At 37.0% G+C, this 26,762-nt stretch overlaps 1 protein-coding gene across 7 annotated transcripts in view; it reads right to left on the minus strand.

The window, feature by feature from the left end:
- The window catches only part of LOC131438639 (matrix metalloproteinase-2), a 604,535-nt gene continuing 577,773 nt past the window's right edge, over positions 1–26,762 (minus strand). For 4 of the 7 annotated variants that reach the window (XM_058608784.1, XM_058608786.1, XM_058608787.1 and 1 more), the window contains 4 exons: positions 2,402–2,691; positions 1,537–2,340; positions 1,306–1,465; positions 3–1,237 (listed from right to left, as the gene is read on the minus strand). In XM_058608784.1, the coding sequence (XP_058464767.1) occupies positions 874–1,237; positions 1,306–1,465; positions 1,537–2,340; positions 2,402–2,691 (1,618 nt within the window). In that variant the 3' untranslated portion in view covers positions 3–873. Of the gene's footprint in view, positions 1,238–1,305; positions 1,466–1,536; positions 2,341–2,401; positions 2,692–26,762 lie in introns of all 7 variants that reach the window. The other 3 variants (XM_058608782.1, XM_058608783.1, XM_058608785.1) reach the window with 3 other exon arrangements.

The following is a 26,762-nucleotide window of genomic DNA, read 5'->3' on the forward strand; positions in this document are numbered from 1 at the left end:
TTTTTCTTCGGACTTCAGCCACAACATATAAAAAAACAACAAAAAAAGAAATACATTTTTCAGATATTTGAATTTGAAGGTTTTTTTTAAATGAAAATCAAACAAAAATTTTTTTCAACAGTATCTAATTTTTTTACATAGTCCTTAAAACTACCTAAAACATTGCAAAAGACACCAAATCGATCTGACTAACCGTTTCTGAAACGCATATTATTGAAAATTTTTAAGGGATTTTTGCTTAGTCCCTTCTCAAAAGTAAGGCTAGAGTAAAAATGGCAAACTTTTGATGCAAATCGTCTCTTTCGATCATAAAAAATGCATATGCAACACTTGAGCCAAATCAAACAATACAAGTAAAAATCGACCTTCGATTTCGTATGGAATTGCTCAGAACCGGAATGAGCCGAAACGTTGCATAAATTATCGTACTAAATTCTTAGCCGCATATCACAACGAACATAACTTGTTCAAATTCACCTTGTCGTAGTCAGTATAGTTGATTCAGTTGATAGTTTGTCTACATTAATGCTATCTCGTACGACTGTAAAATTTTCACATTTTTCACACTAACTTATAATAAAATGTTTTTACACAATTCATTCTTAACCTAATAAAATTATTGGAATATACGCTAGATGTAGTCTGTGGACTTCGGATTGTCCCTTGGATTCAAAGCTTACTGGAATCAAAATCTTATGATGCTCATACGGTATTGCACAAATTCTAATAGCTTGAGATTGCATTAATAAGCACCCACATTTCGGCAGTGATTTACTTCATGTCTAGTCTACGAGATAATCTTATCTCTAAGCTAGTTGAATCCATTCCGATTGATCCGATGTGGTTTTATTTAATTTTGCTACTAGTGAATGCCTACGGTCGCGTTCGATTGAAGCTGACAGAGACAAGCAGTAACAGGAGTAGCACGACGGTATTCCCAAAAGTACTCCTCGTAATCGGCGTGGAACCACTGACTTCTTGTTGTTGACCCTCGGTCGTAGTGTCAACCATCGGTTCCCGTTGTTGACACTTCATCCACTCGTGTGCGGACGGAAGCGGTTCTTCATGATCGACACTCATGCGTAGATCGTTGAACCGCCAGTACCCTGTACCTTTGAAGAAGTAGGTCTTACCGTCACGATTCTGGAACGCCGAGTCGATATTGTACCCGACACCTTTCCACATCGACATGTCCCTCGGGTAGTCCAGCTCGACGTGGTTCGCATCTTCGTCGAATCTGACAAAAAAAAAACGGTGAAAATTATTCATTCGGCTCGAGAACTGGTTCCAATTGGGTTAAAATACCTCCAATAAAGACGATTACTGTAGAGATATGTCCGGTTATTGTAGCTCCAAACGAGGGATGCATCGATTCTATCGATGCTTTCCGGTAGTCCAAGATGCGTCAACGGTTTCGGATATCCCGGTTCAAGGTGTTGCGAGTTGAAAACGTAATACTGTTTTCCTGTTGAATCAAAAATAACACAAAAACATTGAGTGTTCAAACAGATCTACAGCTGAAATGATCGCTATTACCTATGAAGAATACAATCTTCTGATGTTTATTTTCGTATACACTGTCGATCCGTGCAAAATTTCGCGGCAGTCCGAAGAACATTCGATCGATCTCGATCGGCGGTCGGTTTTGAACGTCATTTTCGAAAATTCGCCACAGGTAGCGATCCTTAAAGATAAAGAGTTCGTTTCGGATAAGAGTGACAGCGTCGTAGCTAGTATCGCAGGGATCCGGAATGCGTGGCAGTGGCGGTCGTGTGGCCGGATGATGCGTTCGATGATGGTGGTGATGATGATGGTGGATCTTGGTAGGCGTCGGAACGTGTCGTGGGGTTTCTTCCTCGGGTTCTCTGGGGTACGGTCGGTCTTCATGGTACACTCGTCGAGTTGGATAATCCGTTCCGACACCTCGAGGCTTATCCGCATAGTAAATGCGACGTCGGGGAATTTCGGTGGTGGTTGTTGTTGTTGTTTTAGTTTTCCACGGCTGTACTGGATTGTTGGCCGGTAGATCTTCCCATGGATGGCCATTGTGATCCTTTCGGGGATAATACCGTTTGGTGGATGGCCGACGAGGGGGAGCCAATGTAGTAGTAGTCGTGGTTGTGCTCGTTGAAGGAGTATTTCGTTCAGGATTACGACCGTAGGTTTTCTTTTTTGGACCGTAGATACCTTGGATCCCCAGTCTATCGTCTTCGGGAATTGTATCCTTGCCACGGTATGACACATGATGCCAGGGAAACATGATGGCTTCCTTCACTGATGAATGTCCCAAGCCCAGCGAGTGACCAAACTCGTGAACGGCCACATCGAATAGACGAGTACCTGATGTAAGAAAAGTTGGGAGGATGATTCATGCTGCACAACTCAATACAATCCAACTCACCGTCGGTTCCCAGAGGCTCATTGAGCAGCCAGGTTTCTTCCTCATCAAAATGAGCATCACCACCGATACCGGTTCCGGGATAGAAAGCGTGTGCAAGAATTTTACCGGGCCCATCGAACCGATAGCCATCTCCGTGAAACTGTCGAGCGAAAAGCACCTGAATGTCGGCTTCATTGCTGTACACCTCGCGAAACGTGAGATTTGCATTCTGAGCCCACAGATCCAGTGCTTCGTGTAGAACTCGTCGGACCTGTCCGGCGTCCAACTGGACCATTGACTGGTTCACCAGGCTAGAATTGTGAGGAAAAAAGATGGAATTACGTTATTATAACCGTATGTTTATTGGAATGATGGAATGATTTTGCATTTAAAGACTGTCCCAGAAAGTATGGACGCAACCAAAAACCGCTGCCATTTCACAATGGTTCAGAATCTGTCAATTTTTATGGCTGTGTTCTGTTGTTTACACTCTTCTCTAACCACTTGTGCAGTTGTTCATTCGTTTTCATTAGTTTGTTTCGAAATGCGTGGATTTTCAGCAGAACAACTTCGAAAAATAGTGTACAAATGGTGCACAGAACGCGGACTGTCACTGAGAAAGATAGCAAAAATGGATAGAGTAAGTTAAAAAGCCGTGCGAAATGCAATCAGGAAGTTTGGTGAGGATAACACCTTTGAGAATAAACCGAAAACGGGTCGAAAAAAGGTCCTGCTAACCCTCAGTTGGATAAACGTATACTGAAGGCGTTCGGGCAAAAGAAGGAAGTTTCAGTTCGTGATGTGGTCAAAAAAGTGGGCACTTCGAAGTCAAATGTTCTTCGTGCTGAAGTAAGTTTGAATCTTCGAACCTATAAGAAGCAGAAACAACCAAAACGTAGTCCGAAACAAGAAGCATCGATCAGGCCGAGGGTTCGAAAGCTGTACAATACGATTCTTGCTGGATATTTGAACTGCATAATCATGGACGACGAAACCTACGTGAAACTCGATTATAAATCCTTGTCGAGACCACAATATTATACCATAAATCAAATAAACATAGATTTCTCACTGTACGGTGACACTAACAGCACCTCTAGTGACAAACGGGTGTACTTTTTTCCATTAGCTACTGTGGTTGTGTTAAATGCGCAGGCAACTTTTTGCATGCATTTTAGGAGCATTTACGCACCCATTCTCCACCAGACGGTGCTTTTGGTGTCACGGGTTGCTCAACTACATTACTATTACACTGGGAAATCTATGTTTATTTGATTTATGATTATACGGTGCGAGAGGGGCAAGTGTGAAACCAGTCCAAGACATCGATTGAAGTCGCAAAATTTGGTAAGAAAGCTATGGTCTAGCAAGCAATTTGTAGCTGCGGTAAGATTTCGAAACCCTTCATCACCACTGCTTCAATGAACAGCGAAATATACATCAAGGAATGTTTACAAAAACGACTTCTACCCATGATTCGAAGCCACAAGGATCCTGTTGTGTTCTGGCAAGATCTTGCTTCTTGCCACTACTCGAAATCAACGGTAGAATGGTATACTACCAAAAAAGGTCACTTTCGTCCCAAAAGACATGAATCCACCAAATTGCCCACAACTTCGACCAATTGAGGAATTTTGGACATTTACGAAGGCACATCTTAGGAAACATGTCTCGGCAGCCGAAACCATTCAACAATTCGAAAAAGATTGGAAAAAAGTGTCAAAACTTGTCGCCAAGAAGTCTGTAATTTAATGAGGAACGTTCGCAAGACGGTGCGCCAGCTAGTCTACAATGGCTAAGTAGCAAATGTTGAGAATAATATTCTGTTGTTGTAGTCTAATATTATCAGTATATCGAAAAAAAAAATTGAATATCTAACACTTGTGAATTATTTACAGCGAAATCGAAGTGCGTCCATACTTTCTGGGACAGTCTTAAACGTTTGCATAAAACAAAATGGGACAGATAATTGTTTTTGAGAAATTTCCCATGGCCATTATTTATGCTTGTTTGCAAAAAATTCTACGCCATTGCAAGCGGCCTTCCGGCAATTAATCGGAACATTCGCCATGCTTGTAGGCATAGTTTGGAGTTCTTTCTTTGTTTTATTTATCAATTTCTCCCCAGATTTTGCGACAGAATTGTGAGAGTAAATCATACGCTTAAGGTTGGTCCAGAAATTCTCGATGGGACGCAGCTGGGGGACGTTGGAAGTGTTCGCCGGCTTCGGTACCACATCGATATTCAGAAGATGGAGCTGCTCTAACGATGACTTCGAGTAGTGGGCCGACGCCAGATCCGACCAGAACACCACGTCTTAGCCCTTATGGTATTTCTTGATGAACGACGCAACTTCCGGCAGGCATTTCGTACTATGAATTTCCCCGTTCACGGCTAGTCCGGAGCGAAAGAAGAGCGGCTTAGATATTCCCTTTTCGCTGATTTTCGGTGCCTTCTTGGGAAACTTGGTGTAGGGGAAAGTATTATACGATTGCTGGGACATTATGTCTATGGCAGGCGAAGAAACCAAGAATGTGGTCGTTTTGAAATATGTGTTTGTATCAATCAATTCTTATCACTTCTATCGGAATCATTGAAAATTATGTTCCTCAGGCCTATTGCAATGAAATTCCCACATTCTCGAAGAAAATATATCAGTACATTTAGAAATATCTCAATGTTTTCTTAGGTGCGTCCCTAAAGTGCCGCACGATGACCGTTTTCAACGTGGAAGGCCCACACTTATGAATGGAGTTGCTTCACTGGTTTTTGCCATCACGGTAAGAGTTCGATTGATAGAGCTGTCAAATTGGGAAAACCTTCCAATCATAGCTTTTGACTCTCGCACCGAATGCACAGCAGACCTAATAAATGTATGACCAGTAAAATGAAAAATCAACCAAACAAATTATTGGCAATTCATATACGTACAACAAAGCGGAGCATTCTAAACAAATCATCACCATCATAAAGTGCTTCGATGTGATTTGGTACGGATCAGCTAAACTAATGTATATTAGCTACAGAACGTAAAAGTAAACATCAATCCGATTCTGAATATGAATCCATGCTGAATTCCGAATGGAGTTCTGGAATCGATGTCACTCGCCTGAAAGTGTGGACAATGACACCCACATTCATATTCTACATTCGAACTGATGCGGGAGGGATCGCCTCGTTTCGTGACCAAAGCACATACAGCGCTCTATCGGGTGTTTATTGGTACCAATAAAAATCGAAATGAATCAATTTAGTTTCCAGTACCAGGCGGCAAACATCGTTCTGGGCACACGAACTAACGAACTAAGCAGATGAATGTGTATCATCCTCTGAAGTGGGCAAAGGTGTATCAAAATGGAGAAAAATGGGACTGGTTGTTATTGGCTATTGGTTATTGGTTCATCAAATGCTGATCCAGCACTAATGGTGGATGGTTTCGTTGTGTTTCGGATTTCGAACCAATGATACGGGATTTATAGCCGTGTCAATTCTGTAGATTTTCATTAGATACTTTTTGCATTTAAATACCTTTTGAATTTTTCATACATGAAGGTTTTGCGTTCAATTCAGTCCGTCACTTCCGTTTTCTCGGGAACAAGGCCGAATAAATTCAAAATTACAATGATCAAATTCATATAAAAAATTTAAAAAATCCACAACAGATCGTTTCTAGCCATCTAGGATTTCTAGGATCATGCCAAAGATTTTGATGTGTAACAAAGAATGAACAATTTCGCAATATCCAAGAAAATCAATTATAAGAGCATTTGAATTCTGAATTGAATGACTAAATTGATAGTCTTAAATAACACACACAAATGCATCTTCCTCATATTAGTCAATTAAAAATACTTATGGTTTATAAGCATACAAAGTTAATCAGTCACTAAAAATATTCCGTATTTCTTTGTGTTGGTTCTACACTTCTGCACGCTCTGTACGATGATTTGTTCGATTCCTGTGGTTGAAATTGTACGGGCCTTATTTTAGTATTGAATTTTACCCCAATGCTCGTTCATACTAAATATTTTATAAAACTTTGATTTAGAGTTAGGCGAGAGGGGGAAAGCGGGGACAGGGGTAAAACGGGGTTTTCTTGATATCTCTTCTACCGAAAAATTGGAAATTCGTTTTGAATCACCCTCGTACTTTACCATGCGTTTTCGTTAATTTTCTTGTAGAAGTTTTATATTTATGACACTAGTCTTTTATTTTGGTGCGTCGTTATAATCGTTTGAAATTTCATTATTGAAAAAAGTTGCATAGTACTTCATAGTACTTTTGCGCTTAAATAGAGCAATTCCAGAAATGCTTAGCAGATCAGCAGACTCGACATTCTCCGATTTGGATGGAACTTTGCACATGGCTTCAGTATGGCAAACCATAAGTTTTGAACTGATGGAGAGGTCAATCCGACTCATAATCCGAAACAGTTAAATAAAAAAATCAGGGTTTTAATTTTTTTTGATAATTTTTATTTTAAAGCTATTATTAAAACCTACAGATTGATGGCTATCCCATCCGTGCCTTTTGAAAAATGAAGAAGTTACAGCTAAAACAGTTTACATCGATTTTTTAAATTATTTATTTTTCGATAGAATGGTATGCAAAAGTTAATTTTCTATTCGATGTAATTTTTTAACAATTTTGGTAGTAACGAAAAATTGTTGCCAGAATATTGGTTCTGGTCTCTTTTTTCTATATAGGGGTGCAAATTAGAATCTCAATGAAAAATACACGTTTATGGTATGGTTTATTTAATATGGTTTTAAAAACTTATAGCTCTGTCAATTTTGTATCAATTATTAATATTATTTCACCATTTAATTACCAATATTTTTAAGTTTCGATCGGAATATATCAAGCCACGTATTTTCAATTATACATGATTGAAATTTTGTTTAATAGCGAACAGTGTCCTATTTTATCAGCTGAAAATCTCAGCCAGCATAGGCTTACTGGATTTCTCTAACGGAGACGATGGTTTTGAAGGAGTAAGCGATCTATCAGCTGGGAAGCATCGCTCTGATTGGTCAATTGATGCAAACGCAAAGTTGTAGGGAAGCACGCGAATCTATTGTCGTTTTCGCTTGAGAAAACTGAAACTGACCCAGGGTAGTTTCATCAAAAAAACACTTCTTACGAAACTGTGTTGATTTCGCACCTAGCAACGGGGGTTTGAGCAAACCTGATACGAAAACCAACTGGTTCGAAGCTGACTCGATTTTCAGTTCAACGACGTAGAAACTAGGTTCGAAATTGGCTTCAATCAAACGGTTTGACAGCAGTTAGAGTGGAAACTGGGTTAGATTCGGCATCAAGCGAAAACATAAACATATAAGTATAAGCGAAATTATAACCAATGTTTCAGTATCACGTGTAAGGTATTTGCTAGACAACAAGACACAAAGTGCAATAAAACGATTTGAAGCTTCAATTGGTTCGCTTTGATCTTGTACCATGCGAGTTTGGATGAAATGCTTTGTTATGAGAAATTTGCAAGTAATTTTTAAGTGTTTAATACTAATATCTAATTTCTAATTTAATTCGGATGAACTCGATTAATTATCGAAGTCTCAGAAGGGTAGTAATGGTAGAAAACATAATACTATGTTCACACCTGCAGGTAATAACATCATAGTAATATAAAGTTAAAACCGCACTGTTCACACTAAGATTATGTTATACGCATGACATATTACTTGATATTGAGTTTGTTTTTAAACAAACTGCAAAAATGCCTACGTAGCAGGTAGCAAAGAAAAAAGTATCTTGACAACATCCGAAAAATATCGAAATCGGTATACCTGGCAACGTTGGTACCAGTTTCCAGTTTTCTTTTATTATGATTACATGGCTACTTTGATGGAAAACTGCAGTTGTTGAACAGATTGTCAATTGACATAGTCGTGCTTTACTGACAATTATATCATGTTGTTTCGGGAAAACATGTTTTAATGTGACGTTTCTGAATATGAAATAACGCAAAAGTAAAACATGTTATTCCGCTTAAAACATGAAATCAGAGTGTGAACATAGTATAACGCTATAAAAATAACTGCATGAATGCAAAACTTGACTACAAGCTTGGCGAAGAGGAGTTTGAATATCAAAATTTGTTGCGCTAGTGTGCACGTAGGTATAATTGCATATATTTGGGCTATTGATGTAATTTCGTCGGATGCAAGACAAATACGAATCAAAGCAAACAGAGTCTGGGTTCGCGTGTTCTTAATACACTGAGGAATGTTTTGTCGTGAATACGACTTACTTTACTATGGGGGGCCTTTTTAAAATTAGCCATATGGAAGAATGGGCAGAACTTAATCGTGAATATCTCGACTTGTATTACTGGCAGCAACAAAATTCTTTCAATATTTCATTAAAAATATTATCAGGAATTTAGGATAATATTTTGAACAGTGTGAGATAACCACAAACAACTCAAAAATTAAGTTTTCTCAACATTTGAAAACAACGCGGAAAACTCTTTACATTCGCTTGGGTTTGTCGCGCAAGGACGACGATTTTGAGGTAGTCAGGCACATATCATCAACTGAACGTTATAAAAGGGGAACCGTGGTCAAAAATCGATCATTTCTTCTTGTGCGTTGGATGGAAGCAGACATCGGGGTGAGAAGATGCATTCAAACAGCGCCATCGGAATGTGCACCTTCTGCGTGGTTAAAAACCTCAAACGCTCAGGTCGTAGTTCTCATTTGCCTTTAGGGATGTCGGAAATTTCGAATTACTCGATTATTCAATAATCGAGTATAATTTTGAAACTAATCGATTAAAATTTATTCGATTATCTGAATTATTAATCGATTATTCGATTATTCATTCGATTATTTCTATGGGATTTTTTTAATTATTCGATTAGCTCAATAATCGAATATTAGTTTTAAGCTATTCGATTAAATATTACTCGATTATCAGGATTATTAATCGATTACTCGATTAATCGATCGATATTACGACATCCCTATTTGCCTTCCGATCGTCGAGGCGAGAAGACGCATTAAACCAGTTTCGCATCATTTGGCACTGCGAGAGGATGTGTCGGTTTGTTCGCAAAGCTAGTTTCAATTCAATCATGAACAGAATTGCCACATTTAATTCTGCATTTTTCAGAAAAAAATCTTTAAATCTGTATCGAGAGCTCAAAAACCTGTATTGAAAATCTGTATAAAGAAGTGATAAGAAATCGAAGCACAACGGAATGAAAAAGTCTTCAGAACCCAAACTTAAAGAAACCAAAACTTTTCGAATTTTATGATTTTGTAGTTGAAAAAAAAACGCTGGAAATTGTTTTTGCATTGAAGCCTATCCACGCTATCAAAAATCTGTACAAATCTGTATTTTTTGCCAAAAATCTGTAATCTGCATATACAGAAGCTTGGTCACAAATTTGTCTGAAAAATCTGTAAAATGCAGATTAATCTGTATATGTGTCAACCCTGATCATGAACGATTGCATCAGACAACAGAGATGCTGGTCGTTTGCATTGGAGAGAAATAAAACGAGAAACGAAAAATGGACAAGGTAAAAATCATCAGTTTAGTGAAAATTCAAAATAATTTGATTTGATCGTGCACTTTTCGCCTTGCGAAAATCGTTCGGTATAAATGTTCCGGACTGTGCTAAATATCGTAGAGAATTCCACAATTTGATCCTTCTAAATGGCAGACATGAATCCTGAACAGCATAGTTCTAGTCTTGATAGTTTCTTTCAATGAAATATGTAAATCCGAAATGAGACAATCGACGTCAAAAATCGTTTAAAATTCTAGTAGTGAAAAGGGGGAAAGTTTCACAATTCACATCGAGATGTATAAAAAATTGAAATATATGAGTGAATGTACGACTTGTGTGTGTATTACGATTATATTTATGAATTGATTTCTTCTAGATTAATGCTCAATCTTAAAAATGACTTCTTTCTGGAATACAAACGTAATCATCCGTAACAAAACATTTCTTTCCAGGACCCAAAAGTAACGTAATGAACTTATTTAGAAAGCTGTCTTAAACTGCAGCCCTACTAGAATACAAACGAAACCAAATGGTCCTTTCCAGGACTACAAAATCTTAATTGGTTAAATGGTATCAAATCAGTTAATATATATACACATCGCGAATGCAGTCCTACGTCAATTTCACAGTTATGTCTCTGACATTACCTACTTCAAGTTTATTTCAAAGCACATCTCTGTATACTGTATGTCAGAACATGACATGTTGGCCGCACTGAAAAACCTTGACTATTCAAAAGGACCTGGACCTGATGAAATACCACCTATATTCCTAAAATATCTTGCAAAAAAAATTTCACAACCGATTTTACAACTTTTCAATTTACCACTAAAAATGAATCTCTCCTAAAACATGGAAATCGTGCTTTCTTGTACCAATATTCAAATCCGGCTCGAAATCTGATATCAGAAACTACCGTAGAATAGCCATTATTTTAAGCATTCCAAAATTATTGAAAAAAAAAATTGTGAACGAAAAACTTTTCCAGTAACCAAAAAATCGTTCAACCACAACAAATCTTCTGGAATTTATCACCTTCACTCTGAATGCCATGAACGCTGGCAACCATGTAGAAACTTCATAAACCGACTTTAGTAAAGCTTTCGCTCGTATCGACATACCATTACTATTATACAAACTGCAGAAATGTGGGTAGATTGTGTTCGATAATCTACTACAGCGGCTCGAATCATATTTAATGAAAGCTTGATTTCATAACATTCTATCTGAAGCAATTAAAGTAACATCTGGCGTATCTCAGGGCTCTCATCTAGGACCTCTTCTTTTCATACCACATGTAAACGACATTTCCTTCATACTTAAATATCAAAAAGTGCTTATATATGGAAATTAGAAAAACCAACGACGCCGCATTATTCCAGAACGAAATCAATCCATACCACGTTTGGTGCAGCAAAAGTCTACTCAGGCTCAATGTAAAAAACGTAACTCAATAATACATATTCAGTAGGAAAAATGTAACTCTACATGCTTAAAAAATGTTGCATCTTCTTAGATGCACATAAAAGGAGCGTCGCCATTCACTTACACTCACAATACATAGCATGTAAAGATAAGTCATATCATTAACTTCACAGTTAATTTTACTGAAGTTTACATCGATACAGACGCAACATTTATATTTACATGTTAGTTGATGTAATATTGTGTCATCACCGAAGAAATAACGGCATACTTGAATTTGCGTGAAGCGTTAATTTCATTTTTTCTAAGAGTGTATCTATAGACATACAACTACGAAACCAACGTGTAGAAAAATGTAAAATTATACGAGATTTAGTAACGTAGTCTTATCCTAGTATGGAATTCACGAAGAACGCATTGAATCGATCCAGAAACAATTTTTTATATGCACTGTATAGCATCTCCTCTGCCCTTTTTTTTAGGAAAGATACTATAGAACAAATTATGCAAAAAACAGTCCATCCAATCGAATAATGCGATACCACAATCAATTTGGTAATCATCTTTACAATCCCCTACATTATCGTAGAAATAATGCGTATGTAAATTATTTATATGTAGTCTACATTTGCTTGACGAAATAAAGAAAAAAATAAATAAATAATATTCCAAACTGAGACTAAATTTCCTAGCCATACATATTACCGCAAAAACTTCAACCTGAGAACATCGAGTACAGACGATAAACGCATTCGAAAATCTCTGTTCCAGGCAATATAGTTTCATGTCCCTTCATCCCATTGACATTTGACTTGTAAATACTAAAATGCCATTAGAGAAATCTTCGCCCTCGATGCGGCTGCAATCTCAGCAATAAAATGTTTCAGCAGTCATAGCATTCAAAGAAATGTTTATTCCAAACACTGTAGCACAGTGTGACAAAGATCACTGAATATTATGGGATAACGGATACTGGAGTGAAATGGGTGAAAAGGGCCGTTATGACTTCTTTTTTTTCAACAAAGATGAGTCGGCGTGTTTGAGAGCTCAATGTCTGGATCACAGAAAGTTCGTAAATTCGTGCCAGGAATGCGACGGAAGTAAATCCTGTCCCATACAGCTGCTATTTGCGGCACAGGTGGATATTTCCAGGAAGGAATTTTGCATTTTGTTGGCATGTCCTGGCAAGTTAGCCGTTCCATTTGGTGTCCGAGCTGGATATCGGGTTGAATATTCCGTGAAGTTATTTGACACGACAGAAGGTCGAAAAAGTTATACACCGACAGCACAGATTTGATCCAATTTAGGGAAACTTTTGCGCGAGTATCGCGGAGAAAGAGTGTAAAGATTTCGTAACACAACTTGGATCAAAATTCATTAGAGTCTCTCTGAAGCAGAGAAAAAATGATAAATTACTTTCGCAGTCTATTGACGTATACCCAACTCAAAGAACTGGTTTTATTTTATTTTACTTCTTCGTCACCGTCAGTTTTGTCGTTAGTCTCATCTTGGGGTGATTTATGTAAAGAGAGCCAGATTGAAATTGATTCACCTTAACCAAAATTTGTGATAATATTCTAGGTCGAATTGAAAGTGCACCGCAATCGAAAAGAGATTATAGTACACCTAAGTCCATTTATATTTTGATTGACATGTCGAATTTCTTCTTCTTCTTCTTCCTTTCTGGTTGGCGTCACCTCACTTGAGATGACGCCGAATTGATGGCACAGCAACTAAGGCTATATTGCCAGTTAATTTTCGTTTATAGTCCAGTGGACTTTCTTTTCACTTGACTACAAGCGAAAATCTCGCTGTGTGGCTGCGTCGAATCGTCAAAGTACGGCTGAAAATCCTTTCTTTCTTGCGAAATACTCGAATTTTCCCCGGACTAACACGATGCAACGTGCTCACCCGTTGAGAGTTTCACCGGAAGTCATGTCGAATTTCAGTGCGATACAACTATTTGTTCGGTTTTGACAGTCGATTCTTGTTTACGCGTTTGGCATCAACTTGTATGAAAAAATACATCGACTATCCAATTCAGGTACCTACTCAGGAAAAATGCACCGAACAGTGTTGAATATCGGAGAAAATTCCATAATTCGGACCTTCTTGACAGTTCCTTTCGTTGAAATAGTCAAATCCGAAATTATATAGTCGACCAATGTTGATGATTGCCGAACATTTGACAGAAGCTGCTATATTGCTATCTATATTGTATACAACATTTTCAATCCGGTAGAAGATGCTACAAGAACTCGAGTCTCTCAATGCATGAACCGTGAGAGAATTTCGCTACATTTCTTCGCTCCACTTCATACTCTGAGTATTTCACGGCCCTTAAAAAATTTACAGTCCGATAATGATCGTTGCTCTGTGGAATTTACCAAGAGAGAATCGCAAGTTGACAATTATCGCAGAAAATCGAATCGATGATTCAACTTGATGATTCTCATACTAGGTTGCAATATTTCAAAACCCTTGTGTGGAGCATTCACAGACACAACTTATACAAAGTTTATATGCACATAGTTAGAATAAGCGGCAATAGTGAAATGATTCTATCGCAATTATAAACTGCCTGTATAGAATCGAATCGCGAAATGAGAATAAGCGATCGTTTCTTGCTTCAGGGAGGATCCCCACAGCAGCGTGCTAACCTTTGATTCTCAGAAATGTCATCGAGAGAAATTCGCTCTCGCACTGGTGTCTATTCTATGTTAAATGAGCCATGCCGGGTTTTTGTTACTGCGATGATATCCGTCTCTCTTTGATGGCACTGATTCAATCGTGTGAAGAGTTGTGAGCGTTCTTTGATACGATAAAAGCCACCCTTGTAGTCGACGTCAATTTTTTCTGTGTTGCAATTTTTCCAGCTGTTAGGACTCCCATTAGCTAAAAAGCTGCAATCACGCTAATATAAAACCCTTCACAAACATTTCTTCTGTATTGAATCAATCCGCACTGTGAACAGTTCTGCAATGAAACGTTCGCAGTGCGAGTTTCGCTTCAACCAAGAGCGAATGCGGCATCCAGCTGCCATGCGAATCGAAAGTGAAAATATACATATTAGTGGCCCATTTGTAGTGCGGCATCAAACGAGTGCAAATAAGATACAAACTATCGTCTCCAACACATTCAATGACTGGCAGCACTAGCACGTAATGTAGAAATAAAATTATTTTGTTTGCTCAATAAATCCAGCCTTTGTTTTTGCTCACTAAACCAACGATGGGACGGCAAATCAGTTTTGTCCCGGGCGAAAATTTTCACTGATGTGGAACACATCTTTATGCTAGTATGGGTGTCGTTTCAAAAACTGCCGCACGAAAAGGGAGAGAATTTCCTAATGGATGCAGACACTCGGCTCTTGCTCTCCGGCTGAACTCCGCTAGTTAATGAAATATTGTGTTGTTCAAGATAATTCATAAGCTACTGAGATTCCTGAAAATTGCGAAATCAATCAACGATAAAATTTTTGAAAATGTGAATGACCTTAGGGTTAAAACTATAAACGAAACACAAAAGTGGGTGGGTAATGATGATGGGATGACGTGAACGCGAATCAAACTAACACACACCTTTAAACTTCTGAACTTTAAAAATCGTTCTCCTAAGTTGATATATTGTGTGAAATGTGCAAGGTTTCATTTCTTTATTTCTAGAATTGTAACGGTGCTTCTATGATAAAGTATTACCATTGCGATAACAATAAAAATGCAGTAGTTGAAACATTAACGAAATTATATTAATGGTAGCGGGCACGATTCTACACGGAGAACCCGCAGATCACAAAATTACAATATTGCAATTGTTGTTTCGCGCACTGGTTGTTTCAACTAAAATGTTGTTGATTTAACTAACATATCTGTTGATTTTGTCATAACCATTCAGGTAACCGAAATTGTTGTATTCAAATGCTGTCACTTGGCGGAGAACGAAGACAGCAAAACGCAGAACAAAAAACCTCTTCATTTCACCAGAAGCGTTTCATATTGAAAATTTTCAATGGTAAATGAACGTCATTTATGTTAGTTACGTAGTGGTCGTTTTATGTAAGTAAAAGTATGCAGAAGAATATAACAGTTAATTGTAAAACAAGTTTTCCATGTGTTAAATAGATATTCCTACAGTATAAATGTTTTTATTTCATCTGAGAGTAATGTATTCTTGGACAGTTCATGTCAATGTTATTAAAACCGCTTAACGCTTAAAAATTTGCTGTTAAAGTGAAGTGGTACTATTTGTATTTTCTTGAAAGTGTATCTGTAGCATTAGGATTATCAGCGAGCCATTCTGCTAGTGAAGGAAAAATTTCATAATTCCCTGTGACCATTTTTCTGGTGAGTTCCCTTTTGAGAATTGTAATCTTTTGGTTCATTTCCATATCCTTTGTGAGTTTAGTGATGAAGATATAAGCAGTTAATTAGGTAAAATTTCGTTGTTCAAGCAGTGAACGATTAGCTGCCCCCGAAGAGGCTAACAGTAAAAAATATTTATTGCAATTGGCGTTTTAAGTTCAAATAACTGAATAATTGGTTGAAACAACTGAGACATTTTTTTGCTTTCATGCATACGAGTAATACCGCTGACAGACATGTGATTTCCGTACAATGATTTCTGTACAACGTTGTACGCGTACAACGATGAGGTGACAGACATGTTTTGCGCACAGAATGAATGTAGTGTGAAACGAAAAAACTCAAAATTTAGCTTAATTTCCCAGCTCCGATGATCGATAATATTGAAACCAAAAATTTTTGTGGTTTTAAGATTATTACTAGCAACTAATTTATGACAGATATAATCTTGTCGCTCTGTCTTAGCTATTAAACTATTTGTGTGTAAGTGTTCATTGGATGACAGTATCACTCATATCATTGTTTAAATGTAATTAGTATTAGAGAAAATTAGATGTTCATAATTTTGATGTTCTACCGTAACATTCACTGATAAAAATAAAAAACAAATATAAATATAGAATGGAGGAAATATGAAAGGCTTTTAGAACTAATTTACGGTACACGAGCACTATTTTTTTGCAACGACGCTGATTTCTACCAAAATGGTGATGAATCACTAAATTTTGTTTGTAAATCTTACCGACTTTTGCCAAATCCGAATGAATTTCAAGGTGTTCAGTCATAATTCCTTTTTCACCCGCATATTCAGGATAAAAATAAGAGCGCATAAACTATTAAGATTGAGTCTCAAAATAGTAAATAAATCTAAGATATTATGTAACCATCAGAAACGGCATGGCACACACATATTTCAGAAAAATTCTGTCAACGTAACAGTTTATTCATCACGAAATTTTCATAAAAAGGATTATGTTCATCATAAAACTGAATTTAAAACCTTCTCGAATTTTAAATCATTCCGAAATAGATTTGACATAGGTTTGATGCTATTATATAACAGCAAAGTGCTACAGAAATCTTATGAAAAACGGTCTACTACACTGAAATATAATCTGATAATGGTTTTATTAGGATTTTGAGAAGTTTAAAGTTGTTATGCTATATTTATGAAGTAACACTGAAAACTATTACAAGTATTTCTTAAATTGAATATGTAACTTGGTATGTTTTCTGCTTCAAATTACTCACACTGAAAAACATGATTCGATGTTCTCTCTATTCATACCCCAAAATAAGACTCTTTCTAAACAATTTAAAAACAAGTTTTCTTTCCATCGAACGGCATTCAACCCGATGACACAAGACGAAGTAATAAGAAGATCTAGAGTTTCCAGAAGTGAATATAGGGGACCAATGTTATAAATGGAATTTCGATAGGTCATCAAGAAACAGGATGATTACACAATTGGTTTATTCATGTATTGGATATTTATCGTTTATTATTACCACATGTGCATTCAACATATGAATCATTATGTTTTTAAGCCCATTTCAACAATAATCTTACTTGTTATTGAATAGAAAACAATTACTCAATAGTGCTGATTTTTTGTACAAATATGAATAAATTGTTTTCTCTATTTGTATTTCAAAACTTCACCTAATTAATGAATATTTCTTGGCTTGACTGCTTTTTGAAAATATGCTACAAAGTATATAAGTTTTATGCTGCTTTTTAGCATTTTACCGAGATTTTTTTTTTCAAAATATGACGATGATTGTTTATTATTTGATGCTCAGAAGAAGGAAATACTGTTTCATGAGTTCACCATCGCTCGCCAATGGCGCTGGTAGCAGTAAACAGTGATGTGATTTTGCGCTGTACAACGATGAATGACCGTAGTACGGAAATCACCGTTGTATCATGATGCTCGCGTGATACCACCGTGATTCAGGGTGACAGACATGTGATTTCATGGTGTACAGTGATACCGATATCACATGTCTGTCATAAGCATAACTTTGCTGGGATTGTGTCTTTGCTCAATTGCACGAGTGACATCTCATTGAAACGTTTCATTGTTTGCTCAGGGTGTTTGGCCTTGCTCAACTGAAACGTTTCATTACTTGTTTGTTACTTGTTGGGTGTCGTTGCTAAGCTGCCAGCACGATAAATAAAAAATGACAGATTAGTTAAAACAATAGTCGATTAGTTGTACCAAATTTTAACCAATCAAAATCAGAAAAAACAACTATAATTTTAGTTCTTTTGCGATCGCTGGCTTTTCCGCATACGCATGGCTGCCAGATGGCTGACTAAACGTTGCCAGCTGGAAATATATGGCTGGCAGACATTCTGGTGACCGACAGCGTCACCGCTGCCAGATATACAACTCAAACGATACAACCGACGACACGACCAGACACTCCAAAAAAAAATCGAAAATAAAAGTGATCGTTAACGATTTACCGCCAGTTACCACAATTCTAGTGACCCCTTGTTTATGACAAAAATAATGTTCTCTAGCAACACTGTTTAGTTACCATGAACTCGTTTCTAAGGAACCCCAACATAAATAAACAAACGATTTAAAGAAAATACGGAAAACAACAATAATATTCTAGACAATAAAAGTGGAGCGTGAAAATTTGAAAGCTAACGAGAACTTAGTGGAATTAAAAAAATCAAGATCTCTATGTTTTATAAAGTTTAAGTCAAGGCCCACAAGAACAACCAACATGGCAAATTCTGCTAATTCTTTTTTTGAATGTAATGTTGGCCCGTAAATTCCGAAAAAAGGTTAGTATCTTATATCATTTTCTTAACAGCAATATTAAACATATTTTTAACACAGTTCTTCATCGAGTATGTACGGCAGACGTTCTATGATTACCTAACGCTTGATAAAAAGAATCACAAGATTAGTGCAAAAAGTTAAATGGAAGTGAGAGATTTATAATTCGGAAAAATATCGCTGTAAGTAACATTTCAATTGAACTGTCGTCAATAATTCTACCAAAGTTATTGATCGCTACAGAAAAATGGAAACTGGAGATAACGCGAGTGTCTCGTCAATAGAATGCACAATGAACAACTACGCAATTCCTGGTACAACAAAACAGGCTTAAGATAGCGGAGAATAAAAAATTATTTTCATCAATTTCATATGTTATTTTTACATCACACTCACCCCAAACCGTACTAGGAAGTATGACATGTTCTTGAAATAAATATCTATAACATTAAATGCATAATATTCTTATGTTAAATTAATTTTTCTTCTATCGTACTACTCAAAAACTTTTTTAATCCTTCGTGGCCCTTTCATGACCTGATCTATAGTTTTCGTACGTAAGCTGCAAACAAAACCTAGCTTACGTAAGAATGGCCCTTATTACCGGTATCACTACACGGTGAAAATCGAGTGAAGTGAATGTAAATCTATATAACGGAAGTCGCTTCAGAGACAAAAGTAATTACTTGAATGCACTTGATGTTATAATAATCACGTCATCAATATATTGTTGAAAAAATGAGTTTTTTTCCACTACAATGATCACTTAACTATGCGTGATACTGGTAATAGGTATAATCAAGTGAAGTGGAAGTGGAAGTGAGAACGATAATAAGGATCAATATTTCGGAAAAACTATGAAAGTACAACAAAACAACATCGTAATAGTTAATGGTTTTGCAGGTAATAATAATGTTTGCCCTCAGTTTTCCTTTTTTCATCCATATATATTTTTAGATTACACACTAGCATTCAAAAACATAATCTTTCAACTGGAGTAAGATTTTTCGGACATTGGTGAACCGAATTTCACGAATCTACGTCTTTATACTTGTAGTATTATTTCAGAATTAATTCCTATGTGTATTTGACACTTCGGCTCGTTTTGTTGATATTTTCAATTATATCTTATACGTAACTAAGGTTATGGTAACTATTATTCGAAAAATAACAATTTATCGGCCCAAGTTGCCAGTTTCAGAAAATTTTAAGTGAACTCGTTTTGACATTACGAGTTACTGAGGGGTGCTTAGATTTACGATACAGTTTTGATAGGCGAGTGGCAGGTCGTGTCGTCGATACAACCGTATTCACCGGGATTTTTCCACATTGAAATCTTTGACATTTTCAGCGAAGGTGAGAAGATGAAAACGCTCGGCTAACTTAGATACAGGTGACTTTGTTTTGTCAAATTGGATTGTCATTATTATACATCTTTTGTTAAGTTCAATTTTAACCTATATTTGTCGTTTGCCGGAATAGGTATCTTGCTTTATAAGGGCACAGTTTGAGTTTCAGCGAGCTAATGTTATTCGTATTTCCGTCAATCCGGTTATGTCTCTAAGATTACCCACCTGCCGTTTTTCACAGAAGATCTTTTCTATGCTCTCGGCGAAATGCATAATGGTTAAAATTGGGGAGAAATAGATTTATATACATTTATATACACACGTCCCGAATTTCTTCCGGATCCGATTTCCGGTTCCAGAATCACAGCGGTAATGCAAAACATGAACATATATTTTTAAACAGGGCTCAAATCAATTCCATTCGATAGAGCTTGTCAGTTGACGGCCAAGCTAACCGATTTAGGCTATACCAGTCCCGGTTTCCGGTTCCAAAAATCGAACTCACCTTCTCAACGATAGATTGGCCTATTTTCGCAAAATTAGTTTCAAATGAAAAATGTTTTGATTCCATGCAGAATTTCTGAATTTCATTTCGATCCGACTTCCGGTTCCGAAATTACGGGGTTCCATATAAAGCGAACCGTTACGTATATGCGCTGATACGGAAGAAGCAAACACATCACCGCCTCTACGAACGAATTTCGTACACGCGGCAAAGAAAACAAAAACCGACACCGAAGCTCGATGTTGAAAACACAAGCGAGTCCATCTGCACCGAACACACATGAGCACAAGTTTTCGAACATGTTGAACAAACCAGAATCACGGAGCAGGTAAATGTTTGTTACTGTGTGAACACGGTACTGCGATTAAGACAAATCATAGCCACTTTACAGCACCAGTGTGGCTGCGCAGCGGATTTTCGGATGCGTCAAAATGGAAGGAAATTTTTGCCACCGGTATAATTATAATGATAATAGTAATACAAAAATCCAATCACAAAACCTATTCATGTTGCTGGTTGAAACGTATTACTTTTTATAGTATGAATTTAGAATACAGAGTAACATGAACGCAGGATTTCGCTTGAATTTTGTTGAATCGAAATTGTGCATGAGATTTAAATCAACCAGCTTGAATTAAAACAAAGTCATTGTCTGTATGATTAATATTCAGAATTGTATATTTTTGCCTTTCTTATATAGAAAGGTTATGCAATAACTTGAAAAATCGACTAGTGTTGTATACCATTCGATTCAGTTCATCGAGCTGAGCAATTTATGAGTCGAATAATCTTACTAGGTTTTCTCTGAGATGGCTGATCCGATTTTGACAAATTTAGGTTCAAATAAAAGATCTTCTGGTCCCATGCGGAATTTCATCTGGATCCGAATTCTGGTTCCGGAATCATAGGGTATAGAGTGTTAAAAATATTTTACCGTCACTTAAGGTCTGAGGACAGAGGGCCACGTGTTGAGTTTTAAATCGACCACGTGACTCGCTCAATTCCCTTTGCGCATCGTATTTCTCTTGTACTCTCTCCTATATGAGCAAACTGTACCGGGTTGCCAGCATACATTTGATTATTTTGATGAGAAGTTTTATCACATTAATCTATCGTATGGGTTGGACATTACATGATTCCAATGAACAATGAAAAAATATTCAACTTTCACAAAGATTGAATGTATGTGTGTTTGGCAGCCTTGTCGAGCCAATTTTATTTCTCTCTCCTTTTTCAGAAAGCTATCAGGAAACCAAAGCGAAAAAAATGGTGGATGCATTGAAACTGACTTTGTTTCACAGAAAAATACAAGACTTTATTTTTATCGCGATTACATATATGTTTTTATGTACTAATCGCATCTAAACTAAATTATCTAGACTTTGTCACGGTAAATTTATGATACAAGCCTTCAAAGCCGAGATATTCGATGATCAAGTAGAGGTATGCATTTCCGAGCGTTCCAATTTTTAGCAGTTCTTCAGTCAGAAAAAAATACAACACGAGCGGTAAACTCAATGAATCATTCTAAAATTTTCACAGAATATTCTCAACTAAATTTCGAAGACATTGTCAGGTGGGTTTTTCTATATTCTGCACCGTTTCCAAGAAAATTTAATTTGAAACGGGAAAATAGAAAAAAACCTACCACTTTACGGTACTGTCCTCAGCCCTTAAAGCGGTGAAACAAAAAAAGTATTCTTTTCTAAACTGGTCTAAAAATTATTCCAATCGGTCGTCATTATCAGTAGACAGCCAAACAAACCGTTTTAGGTTATCCTGGCTCCCGGTTTCCGATTAACGACCGATATTCTCTCTCTCTCTCTCTCTCTCTCTCTCTCGGTATATGTATATGTAACAATAATATTCACTCGTTTTTTTCGGAGATGCACAGTGGTTCAAAACGCGTTAAAAACGTGGTTTCGAGGTACAGTATTTTCAACAAAACTGCTCAGAATGATAAGAAGTAAGATTATTATTATTTTAGCTCATTATTATTTTAGCTCAGAGTCAACATAGGGGCTAAGTATCTTCGACAAAGTTGTGCAGAAAGTCATTTTATACAAATTTTCGAAAACAACTGTTTTCGTAACTTAAGTAGAATTCATGATATAAAGTATTCTCTGAGAATGGTCTCCCAAAACCAGTTGGGTTTTTGAGCCACTGTGAGATGGAAGGACCTAGTTTCACAAAAGTTTTATGGTTTCGGAAATACAGGATGAAGTGTGTATAAAATTACAACCCGTCATTTTTCCGGAAATGCATAGCAAATAGGCTCAAAATTGTTTCAGTTTATGGGTTATACTAGTTGCTGGTAATATGAACCGATTTCAGCTAAATCGATTACCAGTTCCCGGTTCCGGATGCACCGAAAATAGTGGTCAAAAACTCAAAAACAGATTTTTTTTCATTTCTGAGTAGGTTTTAACAAACTAAGGTTTTACGGTCTTCTAGACTGCTATTGACTTTCGTTCGGATCCAACATCCAGCTCCGGAACTAATGAGAGAAAAGTATTTAAAATTATGAAGCGTCGTTCAGAGAGGTAATGTAAAAATTTGTAGTGCTAGAGACATACTCACGTGATTGACGTAGGACTGCTGTCGGCAATGGGTAGATCACTTTAAAACTACACATTTATTTTGGTACTTTGTTCTACTAATAAATCATCCAATTCAAGTAAAATCTCATTAGTTCTTTGTAAAATGATTTGGATTCTGAAAAGAACTGAAGGTTGCCAATTCTTTCCACAATTATTTCCACGAGTAAAAATTCCGAACAAATCGGTTGCCTCTCGTTTGGTGCACGGCGCAGAAAGTAAATCTGTCACTTATTTGTGTGCCCTTCCTTCCAGCGCTAACGTTCCGCACCGAGACGCGGTACCCATGTATTGGTAACGACACTTATTCTGATTGTAAATCGATTTTATAGAATCAAATTAATGTATATGAGGAAATCCAATTAACTTCATGCTTGGTTCTACGTAGAGACACTGAAAATGGTTATGAACGAAATGATTTGACCGTAATTGCAGATTATAACACTATCACTATCACTATTTATGGCCCTTAGAACTGTCGATTTGCATAAATATTCTCTCAATTGTGCTCATACTTCGATGAATTTTCCGCACTTGTTTGAAGCGAAAGCCGCATGGCGAACGGAGCGAACGAGTAGATCGAAAGATCAAAATCGTTCCTTTTATCCTGGCACAGAAGGCTTCACCTTTTCCGTCCGCCCTGCAGCAGAACTGCACAGTGCGGATCAATTTAATACAAAAGTAATTCTTGTGAAGTTTTCCTCATAAAAAAAAAAAACAAAACGGTTCTAACGGCTATAAAAATAACAGCATATAGAATTTTGAGGTTTATTTCCTTTTTTTTAGCAACAAGGGCCCGGAAATTGTCTTCGCGTCTTTTGCAGTGTCTGGATGCATACGTTTTGATGGACGATGAAACTTATGTAAAGCAGGACTCATAACCCTTCCTGGACCACAATACTTTACTGTCGTCGTTGGGGAGGATGTAAACGATGCGGACAGGTCGATTCAAATGAAGAAATTCGGTCGAGAGGTACTGGTATAGAAAGCAATATGTTCCTGTGGTTTGAAGTCAACCATTTTTTACACTACCAGAACTATAAATGCAGAAATCTATCGATCTGAGTGCCTCCAGAAGAGATTTTTGCCTTTACATAAGAAGCATAGTACACCTCCACTGTTTTGGCTGGATTTAGCGTCGGCTCACTATGCAAAAACCACTCCCAATTGGCTTGTGGAAAAGGGTATAGATTTCTACTCTTTTTCTTTTTTAACGACTAAGTTTAGTAGTCAATATTTCTTTTTTCTTTTTGCGATATTCTCGTAACCAGAGATCATTTTTTTTGTAGAAACAGACAATGAAAATTATAGAATGATAGTACTCAAGGGAGAGCAAGGATGTGAAAATATAGAACGGAAAAATGAGACGTGACAGAGGGTCATTTAAGCAAGCAGAAATCTTCTAGTAACTTAACTTTTACTTAACTTAAGGAGAATATCGCAAAAAGAAAAAAGAAATATTGACTACTAAACTTAGTCGTTAAAAAAGAAAAAGAGTAAAAATTAACATGATGGGTTTCCATCGGGGTAGCGATGAATGGAGCGCTACTGAACGCCGCTTACAACCTAGGCTAAACAGCCAACACGCTGTGACTCTGGGCACATAAGCAATAGTTCGCACAAACCTTCCATTCCGATATTCAACTAGCCGTATAGAGATAAAGAAAAAACATCCATGCAGTGAAGAACTCATTGTGTGTGAGAATGCCGTCGCAAGTAGAAAGTGACAACTTCTGGTAACTTTTCTTTTACCGGTTCGGATAGTAAATGGTAAAAGACCTTTATCACTACTTTCCGACATACCAGAGACTTGGGTGATTCGCATTGTTCAGATGCCTAAGCCCAACTCCTCTGGTAGAAGGTAATAGTTAAGTTACTAGAAGATTTCTGCTTGCTTAAATGACCCTCTGTCACGTCTCATTTTTCCGTTCTATATTCTCACATCCTTGCTCTCCCTTGAGTACTATCATTCTATAATTTTCATTGTCTGTTTCTACAAAAAAAAATGATCTCTGGTTAGGAGAATATCGCAAAAAGAAAAAAGGTATAGATTTCGTTGGGAAAAATATCAATTCACCAAATTGCCCACAGCCTCGACCCATCGAACGTTACTGGGCAATCGTGAAGAGGCTCTTCAAGAAGACTAATAAGGCAGCTGGGAACATGCGAGAGTTAAAAAAAATTTAGGCTCAAGCGTCCAAAAAATGTGATGAAACTCCGGAACTTGATGAAGAGCGTTCGATCAAAAGTTGGAAAATTCGTGAAGGTATAACTTAAATTTCATCCGGTTTTCATTATTCTCAAGTTTAACCTCTTACAATAAAGAATCAATTTTTAGTTTAATAAAAAAACGGTTTTTATCCTTATTTGAAAGAAAAATTTGTGGATAGCTTATTCGATACACTCCTTACTTACTTACTTTTGGAAATAATGAGGAAAACTCATCAAGGTAGAACTGTAAAACATTAAACAGATATTTATTCAAAAAAATGGAAATCGTTCATTTCTCATCACATCGACACAAAATTCTGTATGTTGCTAAAGAATTATGTAAAATTTCACTTCACTATACTGTATACGGCCAATTTCTCAATTAGTTGTAGTTTGTATTAGAATTTTCTGTTGATTTACCGACTCAGAAGCCATTGATTTAAAATATAGCTTCAACGTGTTGATTATGGCGTGATCGAGTCATCTCCAAGCGAAATACAAAGCTTGCTACCGCAAGCGGAAGAAGCTCGAACGGAACACATATCAGTATCGCACCGACGAGCAACAGGTCAGAATGGAAAAAAAAGATGACGGAAGTCAGCGGTATCCATCGGAAGTCAATGGTATCCATTGGAATTCTAACTCAACTCGTCACTCTACATCACGAACGCCTTCATAAAAGGTTCTTTTCAGAACCACCATTATTTTATCATTAAGTAAATCAATAAATAAATAAAGAACTATACTGGTTATTTCGTAATATTGGTATGTTAGAATGTTTAATATAACTAATCTGTAGTTTAGTTCAAGTGTGTCGTTTTAAATTCTAGTAGTGTAAAAGGGGAAACAAGTGATATTCGGAAGTATAAAGAAAGAGTGTCAGTTTTATTCGTACTCACGACATTCAGTTACGTCTCTGACATTACACACCTGTTCTTTTTCTCATATAGAAAGGCTATGCAATCGCTGTGAAACCCGATTTTACATCCGAGGCCCGGAGGGCTGAGAGTCATATACCATTCGACTCAGTTCGTCGAGATCACATGTGATAAATAATGTCACTTAATTTTCTCAGAGATGGCTGAACCGATTTTCGCAAACTTAGATTCAAACAAAAGAACCTAAGGTCCCATACAAAGTTCCTGAGATTCATTGCGATTCGACTTTCGGTTCCGGAATTATAAGGAAATAAAGCTTGCTTAATTTAGAATTGGAACAAACTTTTGTGGCGCTCCTGGTGGACGGATTTGGAAGTTCTTGGCGCCCACGTGTCGGGAATTTTGTCAGCTATGATTTTTGACATTCAGCAAATCGACTGTACTTTGTAAACAATCAACATGGAAGCCGAAAGAAGGGAAAAAATTGTGCACAGTTATTTGGAAAATCCATTGTGGTCTTCATCTAGGCTAGCTAAACAGCTGAAATTGCCCAGAAATACCGTATGGCGCGTTATCAAACGGTATAAGGAAACATTGACGACGATTCGGAAGCCTCAAGCCAATCATCGGAGTGGAACTGTCGACCGGAAACTGCGTGGTAAGATTTTTAAGACGATTAAGAGTAATCCTAATCTGTCGGACCGTGATTTGGCCAGAAAAT

Source organism: Malaya genurostris, chromosome 3 (genome assembly GCF_030247185.1).
Source record: "Malaya genurostris strain Urasoe2022 chromosome 3, Malgen_1.1, whole genome shotgun sequence".
Lineage (NCBI taxonomy): Eukaryota > Metazoa > Arthropoda > Insecta > Diptera > Culicidae > Malaya > Malaya genurostris.